Source organism: Eleutherodactylus coqui, chromosome 1, assembly GCF_035609145.1.
Source record: "Eleutherodactylus coqui strain aEleCoq1 chromosome 1, aEleCoq1.hap1, whole genome shotgun sequence".
In the NCBI taxonomy this organism is placed as follows: domain Eukaryota; kingdom Metazoa; phylum Chordata; class Amphibia; order Anura; family Eleutherodactylidae; genus Eleutherodactylus; species Eleutherodactylus coqui.
Genome location: NC_089837.1, coordinates 95,913,982 through 95,936,716, shown reverse-complemented (window position 1 = coordinate 95,936,716; position 22,735 = coordinate 95,913,982). Strand labels below are relative to the sequence as shown.

General features: G+C 45.4%; 2 protein-coding genes across 4 annotated transcripts in view; one reads left to right on the top strand and one right to left on the bottom strand.

Annotated features, from left to right (window-relative positions):
- Positions 1-1,876, bottom strand: part of GK5 (glycerol kinase 5) — a 37,969-nt gene extending 36,093 nt beyond the window's left edge. The window contains exon 1 of the mRNA XM_066598141.1: positions 1,605-1,876. Coding sequence (XP_066454238.1) covers positions 1,605-1,727 — 123 coding nt within the window. The 5' untranslated portion in view covers positions 1,728-1,876. The remainder of the gene's footprint in view (positions 1-1,604) is intronic.
- Positions 1,837-12,163, top strand: RNF168 (ring finger protein 168). Of its 3 annotated transcripts, none has more exons than XM_066598139.1 (7): positions 1,837-1,859; positions 4,389-4,726; positions 4,833-4,909; positions 6,658-6,831; positions 7,197-7,321; positions 8,388-8,457; positions 10,066-12,163. In XM_066598139.1, the coding sequence occupies exons 2-7, from the start codon at positions 4,414-4,416 to the stop codon at positions 10,933-10,935; spliced, it is 1,629 nt and encodes a 542-aa protein (XP_066454236.1). In that variant the 5' UTR covers positions 1,837-1,859; positions 4,389-4,413; the 3' UTR covers positions 10,936-12,163. The 3 variants fall into 3 exon arrangements, with proteins under 3 accessions (XP_066454236.1, XP_066454237.1, XP_066454235.1); XM_066598140.1 differs by lacking the exon at positions 1,837-1,859 and adding an exon at positions 1,971-2,107 and having other exon boundaries at positions 10,069-12,163; XM_066598138.1 differs by lacking the exon at positions 1,837-1,859 and adding an exon at positions 1,972-2,107.
- Positions 12,164-22,735: the final 10,572 nt, after the last annotated feature.

Here is a 22,735-nt window from a genome sequence, read left to right as displayed (position 1 = left end):
ACATTTTCTCACCTCTCCGGATCCAGCGCAGATCTTCTTTTTTCAGCACGGCGGATGTGTCTGGGTGCGCTGGCCAACGCGCCCGCTGCATAAGCAGTGCTGGGTTTTTTGTATATCTCCTGCTTCCCCACCGTATTTGCGGCACATCTGCAGTGTCTCCCATTATGCTGCCAGGTTTTACCAACCATGACAGTAGGGCACAGCGTTTTATCTCTATCCGATGCCCATTAAAATGCCACTTGGATAAATACTCCACCTCCTTGTTTACTAATAATGCTGTTCCTCTTTGGAGGGAGGTCCTGCATAGGATCTTGGTATCTAGAAGTAAAAAAACAAAGTGTATTCACAGTTGGGGCCCCGAAGGACCCTGTAGCAGTCGCATGGTCTGCCTCTATGGTGCTTACACCCTTGCCTCTGTGTATTCCAGTTACTTCTGTGCAGTGCAGCCTCCTGTATGATACCTATCAGGCACCAGCATATTGGTGAGAATTTTGCTTCCGCTTTCAAGTCAGCACAGCATTAAGAGAGGCTAATTTTTACCCGCTAAGGAAGGGGGCAGATTAATCATCATTACATTCTATATTCACCTAAATAAGCTAAAGACCAGAAGCATACAGTTAGGAGGATGAGCTGTGATCTCCTCGAATATAACTGTGTGACAGGAGCTGTGTGATAATCGTCAGTAACAGGAGAATCTGCGTCCCCCTATAGGCTGTTCCAGTGGTAGATCCTTGCAACAGCATCACAAAGATTAAGAAACTGACTAGAAAATGAACATACAACCCCAGGTAGATCTGAGCCGGTCAGAGTGGAGATCACATGACCATCTGAGGAATTAAAGGGGTTGTCCCGAGGCAGCAAGTGGGTCTATACACTTCTGTATGGCCATAATAATGCACTTTGTAATATACATTGTGCATTAATTATGAGCCATACAGAAGTTATAAAAAGTTTTTTACTTACCTGCTCCGTTGCTAGCGTCCTCGTCTCCATGGTGCCGACTAATTTTTGGCCTCCGATGGCCAAATTAGCCGCGCTTGCGCAGTCCGGGTCTTCAGCAGTCTTCTATGGAGCCGCTCGTGCCAGAGAGCGGCTCCGTGTAGCTCCGCCCCGTCACGTGCCGATTCCAGCCAATCAGGAGGCTGGAATCGGCAGTGGACCGCACAGAAGAGCTGCGGTCCACGAAGACAGAGGATCCCGGCGGCCATCTTCAGCAGGTGAGTATGAAGACGCCGGACCGCCGGGATTCAGGTAAGCGCTGTGCGGGTGGTTTTTTTAACCCCTGCATCGGGGTTGTCTCGCGCCGAACGGGGGGGGGGGGTTTAAAAAAAAAAAAACCCGTTTCGGCGCGGGACATCTCCTTTAATTACTTAAAAATTAAAAAATCCCCCAAGTGGCCCTTTAAGGAAGTGAGTTCTGGAATCGCTCTGTACTGGGATATTCCCCTTCCTGGGCATTCTGAACCTTGTAGTTCATCAAGTAGCCAAATGCTGCCATAATAATGCAAGTTCTGTACACATTACACTTCAGTCAAGGTGCAGCTGTGACAGGAGGGCACTGCCAGCCTCTGCCCCCCTGGCACTGTCATTCTTCCCCGTGCATACCTTGTCCTCCGCGCTCCCACACGTCTCTGCGGCCGCGTTATACACGTGACACCGTAGTACTGTGCTCCCAACGTCCACGGCCAGTATCAGCCGCTCCCGGTATCCGTTCCTGACAGACCCCATCGTCGGGACGACCGCTAGCCATTCAGCAGAGTTCTCCTAGGCGGGGCAAACACAGGTGGAACCATGTTTACAGGGGCGGGGCCTGCTGGCTGGGTGACTGCCGACGGCGGCGGCCATGTTTGTTAGTGGCAGGTACTGCAGACTAGTAACGAGGAGGGGATACAAATATTTAGAGTTGTATTATAGTGGGCTCGTATCACTAGCAGACTACAGTAGTAAAAACAGCTCAGTCAGAGGAAGGGGCGCCGTCCGCGGACAGTATACTGCCCGGCGCTGCCAGTGGTCTACGGGAAAATGGCGCCTTGTGGTGGAGTTTGGCCTCTAGCGGAAGGTTAAGTGCCGCAGATTTGGCGGGTGTGCGGTGAGGAGATGACCGCCAGGTTGGTGGGCGCGGGATCTTCTCGGGTGTTCTGAGCGGGACAGCCTCGGGAGTCAGTATAGGGGCGGCCGGTGTTATCCTCCCAGTAGCCGGGCTTGTCTAGACATGTCTCAGAGTCCGCCATGGCGGTTCATCAGTGGGACATACGGGAGGTGACAGTGCTGTGGGGGTTATCACTGGGTGTTATGTGGGGGGCTGTTGCACTGAGGTATGGGGGCTTTATGGCAATCAGTAGGAGCCGGCATTGTGTAATTGGGGGTCATTCCCCTGGAGTAAGATTAGCTGATTACTGTTACCATCCACTGACATCTGGGTTCGCCTCACTCGGTGACGGTGCCCGAAAAACACAGATTCATAAAATCTGTACGGTGCATGACCGACGGCGGGCTTTATGCGGCATCTGCTCGTGTGCCGCCGGGCTCATCCGTCCGTGTGTGTGGTGCAGCAGTAACGTACTGCGCCTGACCGCGTATCTCACGCTCTAATGTGCGCGGTCCACCTGTTCTCATATATTTCGTGCTGTCCCTCCGCAGCGGCATGTATACAACTCTCCATTCACACAGTTGTGTGAGGGATTGTTTCTTTGTGGGGCGACCTGTAGTTTCTATTGGTACGATTTTGGGGTGCCTATGACTTTGATCGCTTTTTATTACATTTTTCATGGAGACGGGGTGAACAAAAAAGCGCCTTATTTTTTTCTGACTACGTTCACTGTGGGGGGCAAATAATGCGTTACTTTAATAGGGTGGACTTTTACGGACGCAGGGATACCAGATGGTTTTTTTTTTGTTTTTGTTTCATTATTTAGATCCTTTTATTATTAATGTGGCAAAAGGGTTTGTCTCAACTTTTTATTACGTTTTTTTTTTTTCTTTTTTTTAAATCTTTTTAACTAACTTTCTTTAAGTCCCCATAGGGGACAAGAACTTGCAGTTTTTTATCGCTCCTGCAGTATGATGTAATGCCATAACATTACATTATACCACGATCTGACAATCTATTGAGCCATGCCACAGGAAAGACCCCCCGGCTGCTATGGCAACCCGCAATTGTATCATGGGGAAGGGGGGCGGTGTGGGACCCTCAAACATCAGTTGGGACACTAAACAGCTCCGATGAGCAGCATGGCTTATCAGAGCTGTTGTGGAAAGGTGTCGGCTGTAAGAAACAGCTGGCACCTGAGTAGTATGAAGCGGGATCGACCTGCGATTCCACCCCCCTCCCCATCCATACATACTCGGAACCTGCAGGACGTAACTGTACATCCTGTAGTATTAAAGGAGATGTCCCGCGCCGAAACGGGTTTTTTTTTTTTTAACACCCCCCCCCCCCCGTTCGGCGCGAGACAACCCCGATGCAGGGGTTAAAAAAACCACCCGCACAGCGCTTACCTGAATCCCGGCGGTCCGGCGTCTTCATACTCACCTGCTGAAGATGGCCGCCGGGATCCTCTGTCTTCATGGACCGCAGGGCTTCTGTGCGGTCCATTGCCGATTCCAGCCTCCTGATTGGCTGGAATCGGCACGTGACGGGGCGGAGCTACACGGAGCCCCATAGAGAACAGGAGAAGACCCGGACTGCGCAAGCGCGGCTAATTTGGCCATCGGAGGGCGAAAATTAGTCGGCACCATGGAGACGAGGACGCCAGCAACGGAGCAGGTAAGTATAAAACTTTTTATAACTTCTGTATGGCTCATAATTAATGCACAATGTACATTACAAAGTGCATTATTATGGCCATACAGAAGTGTATAGACCCACTTGCTGCCTCGGGACAACCCCTTTAAGGGATCAACAGCAAACTAGTACACGTAGGCCTCATGTCCACGGGCGGGTCGGAATCCTGCCGTGGCCGGTGAGCCCTGTCTACCTGCATTCTCTGGCGGCGGCAGCGCGGATGTGTACCCTTCCGGGTTCGCTGTACTGCACAGGGTCCTCTAACTTGCTGTCGGACATGTGCAGTACTGTGTGTTTTTTTTAAATCTGCTTTCCCGCGGGATCCGTGGCACGTCTGCAGTGTCAGCTGCTGGTGTGCTGCAGATCGGACGGCTTCCCTGTGGGATCCGCACAAAAATGGAGCATGTTGCGATTTGTTTTCCGGACTGAAAGGTCCGCAAAACAAATCTGCGTGCTTGAATGAATTTGCGGACGCCCATGCTTCCCTATGGGCGGCTTGATTTTCAGATCTGCGCAAGGTTCGGCAAATGAATCCCGTACATGGACATGAGGCTTTATTGGTAGGTTGTTTGCATTTCCTGATTCTTGTCCTCCTTGGTTTGCAGATGATGATTGCATCTTAAGTCCAGTATGTCGAAGAAAAGAAAATATCCCCTGCAGCGTTCTGAAAGCGTCTGTGGTATCTGTTGGGAGATACTCGTGGAACCGGTGACGCTGCCATGCAGTCATACCCTGTGCCACCCGTGCTTCCAGTCAACTGTAGAAAAAGCTAACTTGTGCTGCCCTTACTGTAGGCAGCGGGTTTCCAACTGGGCACGTAAAAATACCCGCGCCGGAACTCTGATTGATGAGGAGCTGTGGGCAATCATCCAGCGGCAATACCCGGAGGAGTGTGACCGCCGCGCCCGGGGACAAGACACTGTCCAGGATGACTTTGAAGATGGTAAGAGTAAAAATCGAAGTGTCTAACTCCATACAATAACCCGTCCGGCTCTCTGTTGGCTTTATCACACTTCTGCGTTTATTCCACACTTGTTTTTATACTTTAGGTTTAGCCTCAGAACCGACACGTCTTATATGCAAACCTGGAGAAATTCGTCAAGAATATGAGGCTGAAATCAATAAGGTAAGAACTTCTAATTTCAGTGGCAGATTAGAGAGCTAGTCTGCCGCCAACATGTAGTTTTAGCTGTTCTTGAAGTAATCATTACATAGTCATACAACCCCACTCTGAGTGGTCAGGACCTTCGCTGCCCCTCTCCAGCCTTTAGACGGGTTCTAGTAGCTGAGGAAAACTCCTTTGGAGCTGCAACCTTTTTATGTCCTCAATATACAGGATCGTTGACCCTTTAGACCAGAGTTTCCCAACTGTTGTGTGTGGTTAAAAATTAACTTTTTACAATCGGGTCAAAATGATCTTAAGCAACAAAATAGTATTTACCCGTCCTCAGCCATCCAGCACTGCAGCCCTGCAATACTCCTAGGCTAGTGATGGCGAACCTTTTAGAGACAGAGTGCCCAAACTGCAACCCAAAACCCACATATTTATGACAAAGTGCCAACATGTCAGGGCCCTTACAGGACGGAGCTTATCACGATGTATGATTTTACCCCTGTCGTTCTAAAAGGACAGGGCCGCTTCAAAATAGACCGCGTGGAGATTTTGACTGCTTTTTGGATGCAGAAATGCTGCAGAACGTCCTCAGTGGAAATTTCTGTGGCAAATTCTGCAGCATTTTCGCATCCAAAAAGCAGTCAAAATCTGCACCCGGTCTATTTTGAAACAGCCTTGCCCATTTCTGCCAGATGTAAACATACCCCAGCGGTAAGTGACCCCACCCCCACAGCGGCCCCCAGTAGTAATAGCCCCCCTTAACAGCGGCCCCCAGTAGTAATAGCGACACCCCACAGCGGCCCCCAGTAGTAATAGTGACACCCCACTTCACCGAGACCCATATACTTATCCCCTCCTCCTCGTGGAAGCTCCGCTCCTTCTCTGCACGGCGTTGCTGCTGGCACTGATCCCGGTGCACAGTGATGTCAGTGTGCTGCCGGATGTCTCCTCCCCCTGCTCTTGCCGAACCAAGTAGTAGGAGACGTCGGGGGAAAGGGAGGAGGATCCCAGCTCCACACTGACGTCACAGTATGCGCCAGGATCAGCACTGCTAGCAGCGCAGCTGAATGAATGCCGGCAGCGGAGCCGCGGCCCCTGCCGCTATTCACAAGTGGTGAGTGGCCAATGGCGGTGCGTGCCAGTAGGGAGGACCCTGCGTGCCACAGGTTCACCACCACTGTCCTAGGCTGTGTTGACAGAAGTCGGGTAACCACTGCCAGCCAATCAGAGGCTTCAGTGTCACCACTCTTTTTCCTGCCATCAGTGCTCACATGCTAGGCGCCATGATGGCAGGAGTTCGGAACTGTGACACTGCACTGAATACTTGTTTTAATTGCTGTCAGTTGTCACCCTGCAGCCTTATTGCAGTTTGACCGCAGCAGCTACAAGGTTGTATGCTACAGTTGGCACCCACCACGCATGGCATAGGCGTGGCCTCCAAGTTCACTTTATACTGTCTCTGCACAATCCAGTTAGTGTTAGGTCGTACAAAGAGGTTAATGCATAATAAATAAATAAATATATATGTATATAATTTATTTTTTTTTCTCCAAGAGGTCAGGCTGATTGTCAAAAGCATTATAGGCTGTTTGTTCCATACCGATACAATGCTATGAATCTAATGGATTGTTCAGAAACGAAGTGTGTAACCAAACCATGGCCAAGACAGCCATCCTATCAGCATTTATAGCATAGTCTATGGATGTGCTTAAGAGTATTTGGTTAGAATAGCCCTTCAGCTGTATATCTTGTCTCCTTAGATTGAAGCTGAGCGACTTAGCAGAGAAGAGGAAGAACGTAAGGCAAGTGAAGAGTATATTCGGAAACTGTTAGCTGAGGAGCAGGAGGAACAACAGTTGGAAGATGTGCAGAGACAATCGGAAGAGCAGCTGAAGCGCGATGAAGAGTTGGCTTGGATGCTAAACAGCGATTTGGTAAGTTAAATGAAAACTCTACTTTCGACTCGGTGACTCTGATATTCTATTGGCTGAGTTTGCTGCTGAAATATTTAATCGGGTGATGTAGCATCAAACATGAAGGTCCAGTTTCTGAGGCCAGTATATAATGGTATAACCCACTCCCACAGAGATCCTTGTTAGTTTTAAGTAGTTCTTCCTCTTAGAATTGCGTCCTCTGATGGGGCACGTCTTATTTGAGTTTAGTCTGTGAAGTTCAGCTTCTAACTAAAATGCAGAGCTGAGGATAACGAGGGCTGTTGGTAGCTGTAGTGTTTTAGAGCCAGTAAGGAAATGGGGAACACTGCTGATGAGTTGTGCTTTTTCTTTTCTTCATCTTGTAGAATGAGTCCATTACATCTGACCAGTCATCCATTATTGAGGTACCTGTAGTAGCCAAGAAAACTCCCACCTCAAAAGTGAAGAAGGATGTGAAGGCTAAAGCTAAACAGTCTGGAAACATTGAAAGGTGAGAAACACCAATTGTTTGTGGTTTGTTAATGTAAGTTGGCTGACCCCAAAGGGGTTGTCTCGTGGCGAAAGCGGAAAACATTTTTTTCCACTTACCCCCGCATTCTGCCCTGTTAAAAAGAAAGCATAGGTTAGTTTTTAAAAAGCACATTGCGCTTACCTGCATCAGCGTCCTGCAGCTTCTTCTATTCTTCTTTTAAAGATGGCGCCGCTGGTCTTCTCCCACGGTGCACCGCGGGTCTTCTCCCATGGTGCACCGTGGATTTTCTTCTTCCTTGCGTTCCATTGCCGATTCCAGCCTCCTGATTGGCTGGAATCGGCATACGTGACGGGGCGGAGCTACGATGACGACGCGGTGAGCAGCTCTCCGGCACGAGCGGCCCCATTCACCAGGCAGAAGATCGCACAGCGCAAGCGTGTCTAAAAAAGCAAGAAGCCAGCGAAATTAGACGGAGACGGGGACGCCAGCAACGGAGCAGGTAAGTGAATAACTTCTGTATGGCTCATATTTAATGTACATTACAAAGTACATTACTATGGCCATACAGAAGTGCATAACCCCACTTGCTGCCGCGAGACAACCCCTTTAACCTTCCTACTGACTTTACCCCGAGCTCTGTTCTCTCTACAAGAAACTAAAAATACAGTTTGTAATTGAAACAAATGTATTTTGTAATGCCACAATCGTAACAGTCCAGTCTTTTAAAACGATGCAATATTTATCCCGCACAGTGCCTGCCATCATTTTTTTTCTTGTCTCCAAGAAAAATGTAAAAAAATAAATAAAAAGTCTCATGTACCCCGAAAACTTACGGTGGTCAGAGGATGATGACAATTTTTTTTTTTATTTATATTTTTTAAAAGATGTTTTATTTAGTACAGCAAAAGAAATCTCGATTAATTTGGTATTGCCCCAAGAATGAATATAAATTACTACTCAATAAGTACCCATTAAATCAGTTCATGTATTCCTTGTGAAGACCTTTAACTTTAATGCATCAACTGTGCTTGCATTCGGCAGTGCCCTGTTTAATCCCTTGTTGTATTGCCTTGAATCCATACAGGTTTCTGTCCCCAAAAGCTAATCAACGCGTTCATATTAGTTCTGCTCAAATCAGGAGTGAAGATCTCAAGGTAAGTGTATCTTATTTGCGGTAATGCCATTCATGCCTGCTGCACAATACACGTGTTTCTCACTGTTGGACCCCTTTTGCTATTACTGCTGTAATAGAACTTCATGGTTTTCTGCTTGCTGTTGTGCAGTAGAAACCTGCATGGTTTTACATCCAGTAGATAAATATCTGTCATGGCCGTGTTATCAGATACATGGCTCCTTACACATCGCCTCTGATAACTACTCAAAGAACGTTCTATGGAGCAACAACAGACACAGATCTTGTGCGGAATTCAGATGACCATGTTAAAATGCTTCTACTCTTGTTATGTAGAATTAACCCAGGTCCTTATTGTGTATGAATACTGACCTAAAGTTAGCGCCCTCTTACACGGAAAAAGTGTTTTAAAAAAATCATTGGATTGTGCGCAAACTTGGGCGATAATCGCTCAACGTTAACGCTGTGAATGAATGGTCTCGTTGGTCTTTCATTTTATGCAGGCATAAAAATAACTATTCGCTCGTCTGTGTGTGTGAACAGAGATTGTTTAGTTGTTCACGTCCACTGTACCAGTGAATCTGAATGAAATTGCGAACAATATATCTGCCTGTATAAACAGGCTGTACCAGTCAACTCGTGCGAGCAATTTATTGCTCTGTATTTTCTTGTCACCACCAGGAAGCTAGGGGTTTGACAAGAGTTGCATGGAGGAACGCCCCTGTCACACCCCTAGCTCCTCATTGGGTGACTAAACTAAGGTCCTCACAGCAGTGTGTGTATAGATTGTTGCCTGGCCTGGACAATTGGGGTCAGAGGTTAGTGTTCATGTTAGGGTTACATTATTCACGCTAAATACTTGCATGTTTCAGGGGTGACATGCAAGCATTTACAGTGAATATTCTAAGCCTAACATGAACACGAACCCCCTAACCGTCCAAGGCTTGCAACAATCTCTACACACGCTGCTGCTGCTGCTAGGAATTAACCTGGAGCAGCCGTCCTCCTTGCATGTCCCGCCCCCCCTTCCCATAACTCATGTCTCCACCACTACTTCCTGGTGGTGACAAGATACAATAATACCTTATCGCTCTTTGTAAAAGAAGACATAGGCAGCAGAAAATGGAGAAAAAATTGTTGCAGCAATCGCATGCTGCTCATGTGCAGAAGCCCGCTGAGGTCAGTGATTCGCTAATAAACGGCAGCTATATTAGACCATTATCAGCAGTCTGGGTTGTTTGTTTTTTATTTGTTTTTTTGGGGGGTTTTTTGTTTTGGGACGGAAAAATAGCGCAGAGTGTCTTATCCTTACAAAAAGAGATATAGCATGCTCTCTGTACTGCTTACATTTCTTTTAGAGACCTAAAAACAAAGCAACTTGTTGCATTACTTTACAAGCATCTAAAAACTGTGAATAAAAAGTGTGTGAAGAAGGCCTAAGAGGACTACTTGGACACTCACACAGTCATTCACTACCGGCTATTGATCACATATTTTTAAAGACCCTCTTCTTTGACTCCATCTGCTATAGAGTCAAAACTGTTTGTTCTGTGTTCTAAATTACTGTCGTTTTTTTTATCAAGTTTGTACATTTGCGCTCCCCTAGTCATGCATTTTCCTGTCTTTTCAGAAGATTAATTCCAGCTTGGGAAGTAATGGATGTGTTTTGGACTCGGATGAAGACTCGATGCCATCGCTATCTCCTCAGTTCTATTTTCCTGCTAAGGGCAGAGAAATACAGGATTCTGATACAGAGCTGCCCATACCTTGTCTATCGAAATACTCACCTGTCGATGCAGCTCAAAGGGACTTGCAAGTAGCCAGTTCTTCTGGGCGTTTAGATGCCGAAACTTCAGAAAGAAAGAAGGCCCCATCAAACATGGCTGCTATGGACTTAACTTCACCAAAGTCTTTTAGGGGTCAAGGTGACTGTAGGCAGCAGCGCTCTCTCGAATCCATGACCAGTACCCCAGAGCAGTGGGTTAAACCCACTAAACGAGCCTTAGAATCCCCTATTGATGGAGATGGTCAAGCAAATGAAAAGCGTCAAAAGGTTTCATGCTTGGAGAACAACCCGGGTGTAGATTTACTTACAGAGAGACTAATGCAACAGGAAGAGACTCTCATTCAGAGGAAAATGCAGGAAGAACAGGACCGGCTGCTGGCAATGAAGCTGCAGAAGCTTTTGGATAAAGAACAGACCACAGTAGTCCGACACAAGGGATCCCCAGATGAATACAAGCTGCGGCCTAAGAGAACCTCTCTGGAACAAGAAACATTGGACGTTACACCTCTGAATATCTCAGAGAGTTCGGAAAGCGGGGACTCATCTGATGAAAATAAGAAACCTGCCACCAGAAAATGTATCCAACAACCTCGCGATAGATTAAGGCACTCATCATCATCAAGAACCCAACCATCTGAAGGCGTCGGAGTCTTGAGACCAAGTAATAAACAGCGGACCATATTGGACATGTTTCAGAGGTCGTCTGAAAAGTAAAACCAAAAGTGCCTGTTCTACCAGTTTAGTGAATGCTGCTGATTTCTATGTTTGCTCTCAGGTTGCTGCGTTCAGGTTGTTGTCTTTTTCGTTATACCTTTTTAAAGATTCAGTGTTCTTGACACCATGCAATGAGTCGTAATGTTACAAACCCATGGTGATCAGAGTGGCTTTGTGGAAGGAATGGAGGTTATGATATACTGGACTGATGGAAGAAATAACTCCTGCAACTGCAATAATTATCTAATTATTGAAATTGCTGTCCCTGGGGCAATCAGCTGGATAGCCTAATGTCCCATTTAGATGGAGCCAGAGTCGTCTAAACAACTGCAGGAACGCTGACGTTACCGCTAAGGTAGTTAGCGTTTGTGCAGAGTGTTTGGACAGGCATTGTTCACCGCTACATTGCGGGCTTCTCATTTAGCTCTTCATCTTCTTGGGGAGTGCTTACACTGAATGAGATGCCCATGATGTTTTCTATGCTGACTGAAAGTCAGTGATAATGAGAAGTGAACGAACGGTAAACCATATATTTTTTTGCACTTACACGAGGCGATTATAGCTCAATTTAATTCATTTGAATGAGTTTTGAGCGCTAATCGTCCCATTTAAATGGCCCTTAAGTCCTGCTCCTGGCAACCAACTGACATAACTGTTGAAAACCCGTGGCTAGCAGTAGCTGCAGGGATAAATGTAATATTACACGGTGGCCACTTATAAATGGCTGTCGATTTGTAATACAAGGACAGCTCAAGTTAAGCCTGCCTAAATGAGAGCCGCTCCCAAGAGGAAAACCCTCTTTTTCTTTTTTTGGTAATGTCAATATTCCGTAATCTGTTATTTTGACAGGCATCAAGACCCCTTTATGACAGATAATGCATGCTGCTTGGAGCCTTCATGATTACTCCTTTTTTTTGTTTTTGTGTGTGTATTGTTAGGTTTCGGTTTCCATTAAAGTGGTGAGCGCTATCTGCTAACTACTCAGTCTTAGAGTCTGTTTACACAGGTGATTTTTCATGTTCAATTCCTATACATTGCGAGATGTACAGAAATCGCACATGAAAAAAACGCATTATTATAAATGGGTTAATTTGTATGGGTGATTTTTCTCTCTGACCAAAACTCGAGATAAAATCGCAAGGTTTCCTATTTTTGTTTTATTGTGTTCAGGAATTGCCCATTAGTTCCTATGGGAGAAAAAAATAAATTGCATTGCGTTCTGTGTAAATGCGAGTACAATGCGTATTTTTTTTTTCCCCCCTATTTTTACTATTAAAATGTGATTTTTATTTTTTAAAATGTATTGCAATTGAGTGTAAAATTGCAGGTTTTATAGTGCTATATCTGAGTGATATTGCCTTTGCCAACGTACCTACATCCTCAGTAGTAGTACATGTTAGGGATGTGTTGCTTAATAATTTGTTCAAAGATCTTTCCGATGTTAAACAGTATGTATGCAAGTAGTTGGATGAGAATGGAGTAGAGATGAGCGAGTATACTCACTAAGGCTAACTACTCGAGCGAGTAGTGCCTTAGCCGAGTATCTGCCAACTCGTCTCTAAAGATTCGGCTGCCGGCAGGGGGCTGGGAGAGCGGGGAGGAACAGAGGGGGAGATCTCTCTCTCCTCCCTGCTCACCGCCGCAACTCGCCTGTCACCTGCGCCGGCAGCCGAATCCTTAGAGATGAGCGGGCAGATACTCGACTAAGGCAATACTCGCTCGAGTATGCTCGCTCATCTCTAGAATGGAGTAATTAACCAGAGCCAGCATGGATTTGTAACAAACAAGGCATGCCAGACGAATCTAATTTCCTTCTATGACAGAATCACCGACTGGGTTGATCAGGAAAATACAGTTGATATAGGATATCATGACTTTAGTAAAGCAGTTGACAAAGTATCTCATACCATACTTACTGAAAAAATGGCCAAATATGGGATTGTCAAGGCAACTGTTAGGTGGATTCAGAACTGGCTGAGTGATCGTACTCAAAGAGTGGTCATAAATGGCTGCACGGTAGAGATGAGCAAGTATACTCGCTAAGGACAATTACTCGATCCAGTATTGTCCTTAGCGAGTATCTCCCCACGCGGAAGAAAAGGTTCGGCTGCCGGCCCGGGTGAGAGGTGAGTGGCGACAGTGACTCTCCCCGCCGGCAGCTGAATCTTTTCTTCTGAGCGAGCAGCTACTCGCTAAGGGCAATGCTCGATCGAGTAATTGCCCTTAGCAAGTATGCTCGCTCATCTCTACTGCACATCCAAGTGGAATAAAGTATCAAGTGGGGTACCACAAGGCTCTGTCCTGGGCCCGGTGGTGTTCAACATTTTAATAAATGATCTGGAGGAGGGAATTGAGGGAAACTGATCCAATTTGCTGACGACACAAAGCTAGCAGGGATAGCTAACAGTAGGGAAGAGAGAGAGCGGATTCAAAACGATCTAGAAAAGCTCTAACAGTGGGCGGTGACTAACAGAATGGCATTTAACAAGGAAAAATGTAAAATCCTACATCTGGGCAAGAATAGTTTAAAAAAAGAAAAACGTACACAATGGGAGGAATTGAGCCAAGAAGCAGCACATGTGAAAAAGATCTGGGTATACTAATAGATCATAGACTGAACATGAGTCAACAATGTGATGCAGCAGCCAAAAAGGTAAACACAATTCTGGGATGTATTAAGAGAAGCATAGAGTCTAGATCACATGAGGTAATTATCTACCTGTACTCCTTGGTCAGACCTCATCTGGAATACTGTGTCCCGTTCTGGGCACCCCCCATTAAAAAAGATATAGACAAACTTGAGCAAGTTCAGAGAAGAGTTATCAAAATGGTGAGCGGTCTGCAAAGCATGTCCTGTGAGGGACGTTTAAAGGATCTTGGAATGTTTAGCTTGCAGAAAAGGAGGCTGCTGCCTCTGGCTCCATTGAACACAATGGGGCTGCGATGTGAGATCTTGCAGCAAGATAGAACATGCTGTGATGTGTTTCTTACATAGCATCGCTCATGTGTATGACCCCATTCAAAAGACTGGGGTTCAAATTTGCGTGTTGCACAGTGCACGAATCTTGTGTGCTTATAACACCTGTATGAAGCCGGCCTAAGCCTCATGTTACACTGGCAAGCGCGATGCCTGATAGTGTGCTTCCCACCATGTGAATTTCTGGGGATGTGGGGCGGTTTTATGTCAAAATAGCCTTGCGTCACTTTGAGGATGTAGCAGTGTTTTCAATGGGAGATCTTGCATCGGGTGCACCTAGCATGTGGTGGGATGCTGCGATGCTAGAGCACGCAGCAAGATAGGTCCTGCTGCGATTTGTTTTGTGCCATGCAGGAAAGCATAGCTCATGTGTATGAGTGCATTCAAAAGAATGGGGTCATATTTGTGTGTTTCGCAAAACACAAAATCTTGCGTGATTTTCTCGCTCCTCCCCACTGGCGCTATCACTGTGGGGTTTTTTTTACGCAAATGTCAGTTGGACTGTCTAATGTTAAAAACGCATCGCACAAAAATCGCAAAGCACAAACTTGCGATTTTTGTGCAATGCGGTTTAACATTAAAAGTCCTATTGACGTTCATGTAAAAAAATAAAAAAATAAAAAAAAAAATGCAGCGATCGCTTAGGGTGTTTTTGGGACAGATTTTCCCAAACTGTCTAAGTAAAACTAACTGTTCCTCATAGCAACCAAGCATAGCTTTCATTTTATCAGAGCAATTTTACAAAAGCTGCTCTAGTATGAAACCATATAATAACACAATACAGATGTGGCAGAGCTCCTGCCGATGTCTGTAAAGGAGACTAACCTATAGAGAGAGTAAGGCTAATGTCATACAGGTGAGTGTGGTATCGGGCCAATATTGCTTGCGCCAACATGCAATGTTCCTGCGGATGAGAGGTGCTTTTGATTTAAATATGCCTTGCATTACTTCACGGAAGTAGAGATCTGCCACAGCGGATCATTGCACAGTGTTTCTCATTGTTTTCAGTGGGTAAACATCGCATTGCACCTCTCATGCCCCGCCGGCTCCTTTAAAAACAATGGCAACACAAGGCGTGCTGAGGGAATGCCTACAGTTAGAACATGCTGCGTTTTATTTTTTTTCTCATTCCTCTGGCCTAATTACTAAACTGGCACCAATTGCTTTTAAAGAGTAGCTGCAGTTTCAACATGTGGTGGTCCACTGCTCCCCCTTGGATTGCTAGAAGGAGGGGGGGGGGGGGGGGGGGTTGTACAGCTGTTCCAATTTGCTGCTTTTTTGGCTCCTCATGGTAGCTGAAGAAGGCCCCCATTGCGTTCTATAGAAAGTACTATATGCAATCCTCAGCTGCCAGGAGAAGCTAAAAAAAAGTAGTGAATATAGTTGAGAGGGAAAAGATAATTTGTTATAAGGCAGTAAATAGCTCTATATTGCTATTACACATTCATAAAACAAGCTATTCATCTCTAATGATGGATTCTGTGGCACGCCCTCCCGAGGCATTCTATAAATGCATGCAATGGGCATATCATACGTATATTACACTATGCATAAGAGAGCTCTAACATCGCAGCTCCCTTCTGCATCGTGTGAGAGGTGTGTTGGTTCTTGCCTGCCATGGGAGCTATGCAGGGAAATATCAATGTCGGATGAGGTATGACACTGGATTGCAGAGGGTTAAGAACTCCAACTTCAAACACTAAACCAAAATCCAGCTCACTAGATGGTTCCATACAATTCTTCGTTATTGAAAAATCTTCCTGGGCTGCCTTCACACTGGTGCGAAAATCACGCAAGTTTGTGCGTTGCGAGACACACAAATATGAAACCCATTCTTTTGAATAGGTTCATACACATTAGCGATATTTTCCTGCATGGCATCGCAGCATGTCCTATTTTCCTCCGAAATCACCCATTGATTTCAATAGTGCCAGCGGCAGCATAGCCGGCTCCATTGAAAGCAATGGGAGAAACTCCACCCTTGTCTGCAGCAGCTGTGGTGGCTGCAGTGTGGGATTCCCTTCATCCCGGTAGTGATGCATCCACAGGGCTTTCACACGTTGATAAGCTTGATATCGGGTCGTGATTCACAGCCTAATATTGCAGTCGCCAGTGCAAAGGAGCCCTAAAGCCATGACAAGTTTCACATGGACACAAGTCAGCCAAAGTATTTTAAATGCACTAGAAATGAAATGTCACATGATCACTGATCGTTCATGGGTGAAACCTGCACTGGTATAACTGGATAAGTGGCCGGGAATAACAGCATATTATAAATGCTCATAATATATGAAAACGCATAAAATTATAATTACACTCATCGCTAATTGGATTTTTCCAAAGCCCATGATGACACCAGGATACAGAGGATCTACGCCCAAGGACAAGAAACCTGCAGCTAAAAAGGTGGAGCCTTTCCATTGCAACAGTGGTTTACAAAGCAGGAAAGGTCACTTAATTTGGTGTGTGTGTGTCTATACACACATACATACTTTTGTCCATATTGTATTTGGAAACTGCATGTTTTTCAGAAAAAGTGCTTTATTTTATTTAGTAACGTGTTGGCCCTCCTTTTGCTTGTATTACAGCCGCAACATACCGAGGCATACTTTCCACAAGTTCTCTGTAAGTCTGGGCAGGAATAGCTGCAAGGCTGTGAGAAGAGATTGTTGTGAGGATGGGCGTGGGCGGCAGTGTTGCTCCAGTTCGGCCCACAAGTGCTTGATTGGATGAAAGAAACGCTATTAAAAAATTAGCAGCTTTTTGTTTAACCCATGCCCTTCTCAGCATACAGTTCGGCAAACTCAGTATTTGCTGATTTTCTGCAGTGTCGAAATCCTTTCCCCATATAGTGTGTGTAATTTTCTAAAAAAAAAAATGTGTGTGTGTGTGTGTGTGTGTGTGTGTAACACCACATGATCACCAAAGCCAAGCAAAAAGATAAAACTGAGGGAACTAGGAGGGGGTGTTAGTGTATCTTGACGCCACCAGGAAGCTAGGGTTTTGACAGGGCTTGGATGCAGCAACGCCCCTGTCACACCCCTAGCTCCCCATTGGCTGTCTTGTATAAGGTCCTAGCAGCAGCATGTGTAGTGCTTTTTGCCTGCCGTGGACGTTTACAGTCACATAATCTCTTGTTGCGCTTATATGATTACTAGTAAATAGTTTCATGTTACACCTGTAACATGGAAGCATTAAGAGTTAGTAATGTAAGCCTAACAGGACAGTTATCCTTAACCCTAAGCGTTCACAGCTGGCAAAAAGCACTATACAGCATTCAGCCATGTGTTTGGCACTAGCAGGTAGGCCCCTTCCATCTCCCTTGGCCAAGCGGTCAGTCTGGACAGAAGGCACAGGGCCAGCGGCTAGGAGCAGCGGGGAAGGGCCACTGGATGACCATACACGGCATGTGTTGCTGCCGCTGGGGAGAAAAGCGACAGCGGCGATGAGCAGGACCACACAAGGGGACAGAAGCGACACCGACAACGGTGATCAGCAACGTTGACAGCGGTATCAGCGTAGAAGGCGAGAAAAAGGAGACGGCCGTGGAACAGAGAACTGCAGTGCGGGGAGCCTGGGTGAGTTACTGCAGAAGCGGTGAGGACCGCAGCAGGAAGTCTGGGATATTAATACTTACTGCAGCAGCGGGGTGGACAGCAGCAGGAAGCTGGGGATATTAATACTTACTGCAGCAGTGGGGAGGACAGCAGCAGGCGCCTGGGTAAATTCATACTGAGCTTCCAGGACCTGCAGGGCACCCATCTTGGGAGCCAATCAGGTTCAGGGGGTGTCTCCGGCCTGTCGCTGCTCTCTCCAGCTCTACTAGATGGTGGCGTAAAGATACACTAATACCCTAGTAGGGTGCCGTCAAGGAGCTGGAAAATCAAATTACCAGTGAGTGTAATTATTCTTTTTTTTCCCCTTCACACATAACCACACCAGTAGAAAGAGCAATGTTACATTTGAATGGGAAAACAGTCAGTGCTAAAGTCACTGCCAGGTTGTTTGCGATCGCGTAGAGCGTTCAGGCAAGCTGCTCACCGCTGGCTTCTCGCTCAGCACTTCACATTCTATATGCGATCAAAAAGTCATATATATTCCAAAATGGTACCAACGCAAACTACAGGACGTCCTACAAAAAATGAGCTCTCTCAACTAGACCAGCGAAAAAATTAAAAAGTGCGCAAAAAATGAAATATCTTTGTAAAAAAATAAAAGTAGCACAACAACAAAAAAAAACAAAAATTTATAAGTTTGGTATCGTAGTAATCGCACTGACCCATAGAATAAAGTCATCATGTCGTTTTTCCTTCACAGATATAGATATAAAACTTAATTTTATTAGGTAAATATTAAAATTCGTGGGCTAACATATAACACTCACAAACATAGGACTAACAAAAACATTTTTTAAAATGAAGAACCGACCCTGGTAGGTTGATCGTAAAGAATAGCTGATCCCCTGTAAACTTCAGGGAAGCTACATCAATAGATTGTTTTCACTTTAAGGTATTCTTAGAATGTTTTAGTTATTAGAGTACGAAACTTAGAGGTACCGCTGTTAAGGATAGGAGATGAAGAATCTTGGGTGATAGTTGAACCTTGATCAGGTCCGATATTATCAAGATATTCACCCAATCCTTATTCTGGGATTGTGGGTGCTGGTATTTAAGTAATTGTGCGGTACAATAGATCATGTAAGAGTACTCGATCATATAAGGGTGCTTGCTCGATCGTGTAAGAGTGCTCCGACGCGTTTCTCTGTCCTGGTTGGGGACAGTTCCTCAGGAGCAGGGGTGATGATCACCACAAAGGGTGTATTATAGTCGTACTACTAAACGCCAGTCACCAGGGTTAGTGACTAGAAAGGTAATCAATAGTCCCTACTTCTTTTACGGTGGGGCCCAATAACGGGTAATACCACCGTGAAAATGGCGGCCGATATATGCCTGTAGGAATAAAGCTTAACACTGAGAAATGCAAGGTTATAAACATGGGCAAGGAAAATACATGTCACCATTACACACTAAATGGGAAACCACTGAGTAAAAGGACTGGGCAAAAGGACTTGGAACTTCTAGTTAACTGCAAACTTAAAGGGGTTGTCCCGCGAAACAAAGTGGGGGTATACACTTCTGTATGGCCATATTAATGCACTTTGTAATGTACATTGTGCATTAATTATGAGCCAAACAGAAGTTATTCACTTACCTGTTCCGTTGCTAGCGTCCTCGTCTCCATGGTGCCGTCTAATTTTCAGCGTCTAATCGGCGCTTGCGCAGTCCGGTCTTCTTTTCTGAATGGGGCCACTCGTGCCGGAGAGCGGCTCCTTGTAGCTCCGCCACGTCACGTGCCGATTCCAGCCAATCAGGAGGCTGGAATCGGCAATGGACCGCACAGAAGACCTGCGGTCCACCGAGGGAGAAGATCCCCACGGCCATCTTCACAAGGTAAGTAAGAAGTCACCGGAGCGCAGGGATTCAGGTAAGCACTATCCGTTTTTCTTTTTTAACCCCTGCATCGGGTTTGTCTCGCGCCGAACGGGGGGGCTATTGAAAAAAAATAAAAAACGTTTTGGCGCGGGACAACCCCTTTAACTGGAGCAAACATTGCCAGGCAGCTGCTGCCAAGGCAAATAGGATCATGGGGTGCATCAAAAGATGTCCAGGGGCACATGATGAGAACATTGTTCTTCCTCTTTACAAGTCACTGCTCAGACCACACATGGAATACTGTGTACAGGTTTGGGCACCGGTACTCAAGAGGGACATATTAGAGCTTGAGCGGGTACAAACGCAGGCAACTAAAGCAATAAATGGAATAGGCGGACTACAATACCTAGAGAGGTTATCAACATGTGGGTTATTTACTTTAAAAAAAAGACTGCTGAGGGGTGACCTAATAACTATGTATTAAAATGTCGGGTCAATACAGAGTTCTGTCTGACGATCTATTTATCAAGAGGCCATCCTCTATGTCTAGAGGGAAGAAGGCTTCTACACTAACATAGAAGGGGGTTCTTTACTGTAAGGGCAGTGAGACTGTGGAACTCTGCATGAGAATGTGGTGATGGCGAACTAACTAAGAGTTCAAGAGGGGAATGGACACCTTTCTTGAGTGTAACAATATTGCATGTTATAGTCAATGTTGTAGTCGTTGATTAATTCAAAAAGGTTGTTGATCCCAGGGAGTTATTCTGATTATTGGAGTTAGAGTCGGAAAGGAAGTTTTTTCCCTAAAATGAGGAAAATTTGGCTTCTGCCTCATTGAGGTTTTTTGCCTTCCTCTGGATAAATGTTGGGGGGAGTAATAGACTGAAATGAATGGGCACAAGCCTTATTTCAGCCTAAAATACTATGTTACAATCCATCCTACGTTCTCCAGAACAGATAGAGAACATGGAGAACAGACCTAATGCAATGATCCTCAGTCTTCCCCATTATCAAAAAATTGTCCAGATAAGGTAGGAAAAGAATATTTTCTTCTCCTATGTGCTCCATCTCCGATACTATTTTCGTGAAAACTCAAGGCGCTGTGAGAAACAGGAGTTTTACGGTGGATTGTTTTGTCTATTTTCGAATTTTTATTTTTACTTTTCAATAGTGATTCAGACTTCTCAGATGGAAGTTCTGAAAGAACGATTCGACTTTCTTATGAGGAACACAGGAGTGTAGAAATGCATACCTACCTTGTCTGGGCTTGCATAGACTAACCCGTTTGCAAATCAAACCTAATGTTTCATTCTCTGATGCCCGGATCCCACAAAAGGTTTTGTAACAATATATCTTTCTGGGGCAGGAAATCAAAATTCCAGCCCCAAACATTCTGCCATAGTGTCTTTTACCCATGTATGAGCTCAAATTTCTGACCAGGCAAGAAGAAACTATGTCAGTCTTTCCCCCACCTGATCCTTGGCATTATTGTTGCCACTTTCCTTCCTTGCCTCTGATCAGTCGATCTTGTTTCTACCTTCTAAAGGGGGGAAAGGGTTTAGTCAAAGCATAGAAAGATCGTAGTCCGAAATTCTTTTTTCTATCAGAGGCTTTATCTAATATGCATACAAAACAGGGCTAAACAGATATTCTCCTTGACAGGAAATAGTACACAGTTGTTTTTTGGATGAAAGCTCTTCCAACCAATTCTTGAGCCATAATGCTCTTACGGGCTGACTTTGTCAGGGATGACGTTCTGGCCAATAGCCTTACTATGTCTGCAGAAGCATCAGCCAGGAACCAAGCTAATAGGCAAACAGGAGAGTAACTGCTTCCTTGGAGTTCTTCCAATTGCTGCCACCAAATAAAGTTCTTGCAATACAAGTAGCAGCTATGTTTGGCTTTATAGAGGCTGCTGATGGCTCTCAGGCCCTCTTAATAACTCTCTCTGCCTTACTATACAAAGGGTCTTTAAGTAATGTCATGTCATCCAAAGGTAAAGCTGACCTCCTTAAGATGTCTACGGCCATTTTGGGGGACTTATCCCAATGAATAGAACCTACTCCTTAAAAGGACATTTCCTCTTTACCTCTTTTTGCATAAAATATGCACGTGTCATGCAGAGGAATCCCGCTCATGCCAAGCCACTAATGGGACCATGGACCTCTAGTCCTCAAATGTCATCCAGAAAGTCAAATATAGTGGCAGCATCAATGGTGGATTTAAAATAAAATTAACTTTTATTGCTCCATAATAAAAATACAGCCAATGTTTTGATTATAGAAAGTAACTACAACACTATTTATATAGCAAAAAGGACACACAAGGGCGGGAAATAACTGCCCCCCAACAATTAGACAACATTCCCAACACCTGACAAAACACACATGCTGTAAAGACTCACATAATATAAAAACATATGGTGCAATCCCCTGTCCATACGTCAGCTCCACGCCACCACCTTGTCTGTTTTTGTGACAGCGCATGCGCGCATTGCATAAAGACGTGAGCGCGACGTCAGATTCAAGAGCGCATGCGTGAGCGCCGCTCGTGCCAGCCAGATCTCCGGATGCTCACAATCCTTGCAACAACCACAAGATGACCCCGGCCAGCCAACCATGTGTACACGCAAAAATGTGTGCAGAGCGGTGGCCAACCACGAAATGGTGCCTAACCTGGCGCTGCAAGTACATCAATATAGCTTAAAGCAACATAAAAAAATCAATATTAACTAAAACAAATAAGGTTTCAAATAAATTCTAAACAAAAAAGGGGTACAACAGGAAAAAAAGGGGAGTAGACAATGCTAACACAGCAAAACAACGATAGTGGAAAATGTTGACCGATCTATAATAATATCCAGTCAACACATATAATAGTCAACAAAATACAGCAATGCAGCCATACATTTTTTTGTAGTATAAACAGCTGAAAAATTCTCAAAAAAACCAAATGTGATAATTAGAGATGAGCGAACGTACTCGTCCGAGCTTGATACTCGTTCGAGTATTAGCGTGTTCGAGATGCTCGTTACTAGAGGCGAGCACCACGCGATGTTCGAGTTACTTTCCCTTTTATCTCTGAGACGTTAGCGCGCTTTTCTGGCCAATAGAAAGACAGGGAAGGCATTACAACTTCCCCCTGCGACGTTCAAGCCCTATAACACCCCCCTGCAGTGAGTGGCTGGCGAGATTAGGTGTCACCCGAGTATATAAATCGGCCCCTCCCGCGGCTCGCCACAGATGCATTCTGACATAGATCAGGGAAAGTGCTGCTGGTGCCAGAGCTGCTATAGGGAGAGCGTTAGGAGTGATTTTAGGCTTCAAGAACCCCAACGGTCCTTCTTAGGGCCACATCTGACCGTGTGCAGTACTGTTGAGGCTGCTTTTTG

What these genes read in the sequence shown, in the direction of transcription:
- RNF168 (XM_066598139.1), top strand. Translation starts at nt 4,414, where the DNA reads ATGTCGAAGAAAAGAAAATATCCCCTGCAGCGTTCTGAAAGCGTCTGT. An exon ending in CCAGGATGACTTTGAAGATG is followed by an intron (nt 4,727 to 4,832) that starts GTAAGAGTAAAA and finishes TTTATACTTTAG; the next exon opens with GTTTAGCCTCAGAACCGACA. An exon ending in TCAGGAGTGAAGATCTCAAG is followed by an intron (nt 8,458 to 10,065) that starts GTAAGTGTATCT and finishes CTGTCTTTTCAG; the next exon opens with AAGATTAATTCCAGCTTGGG.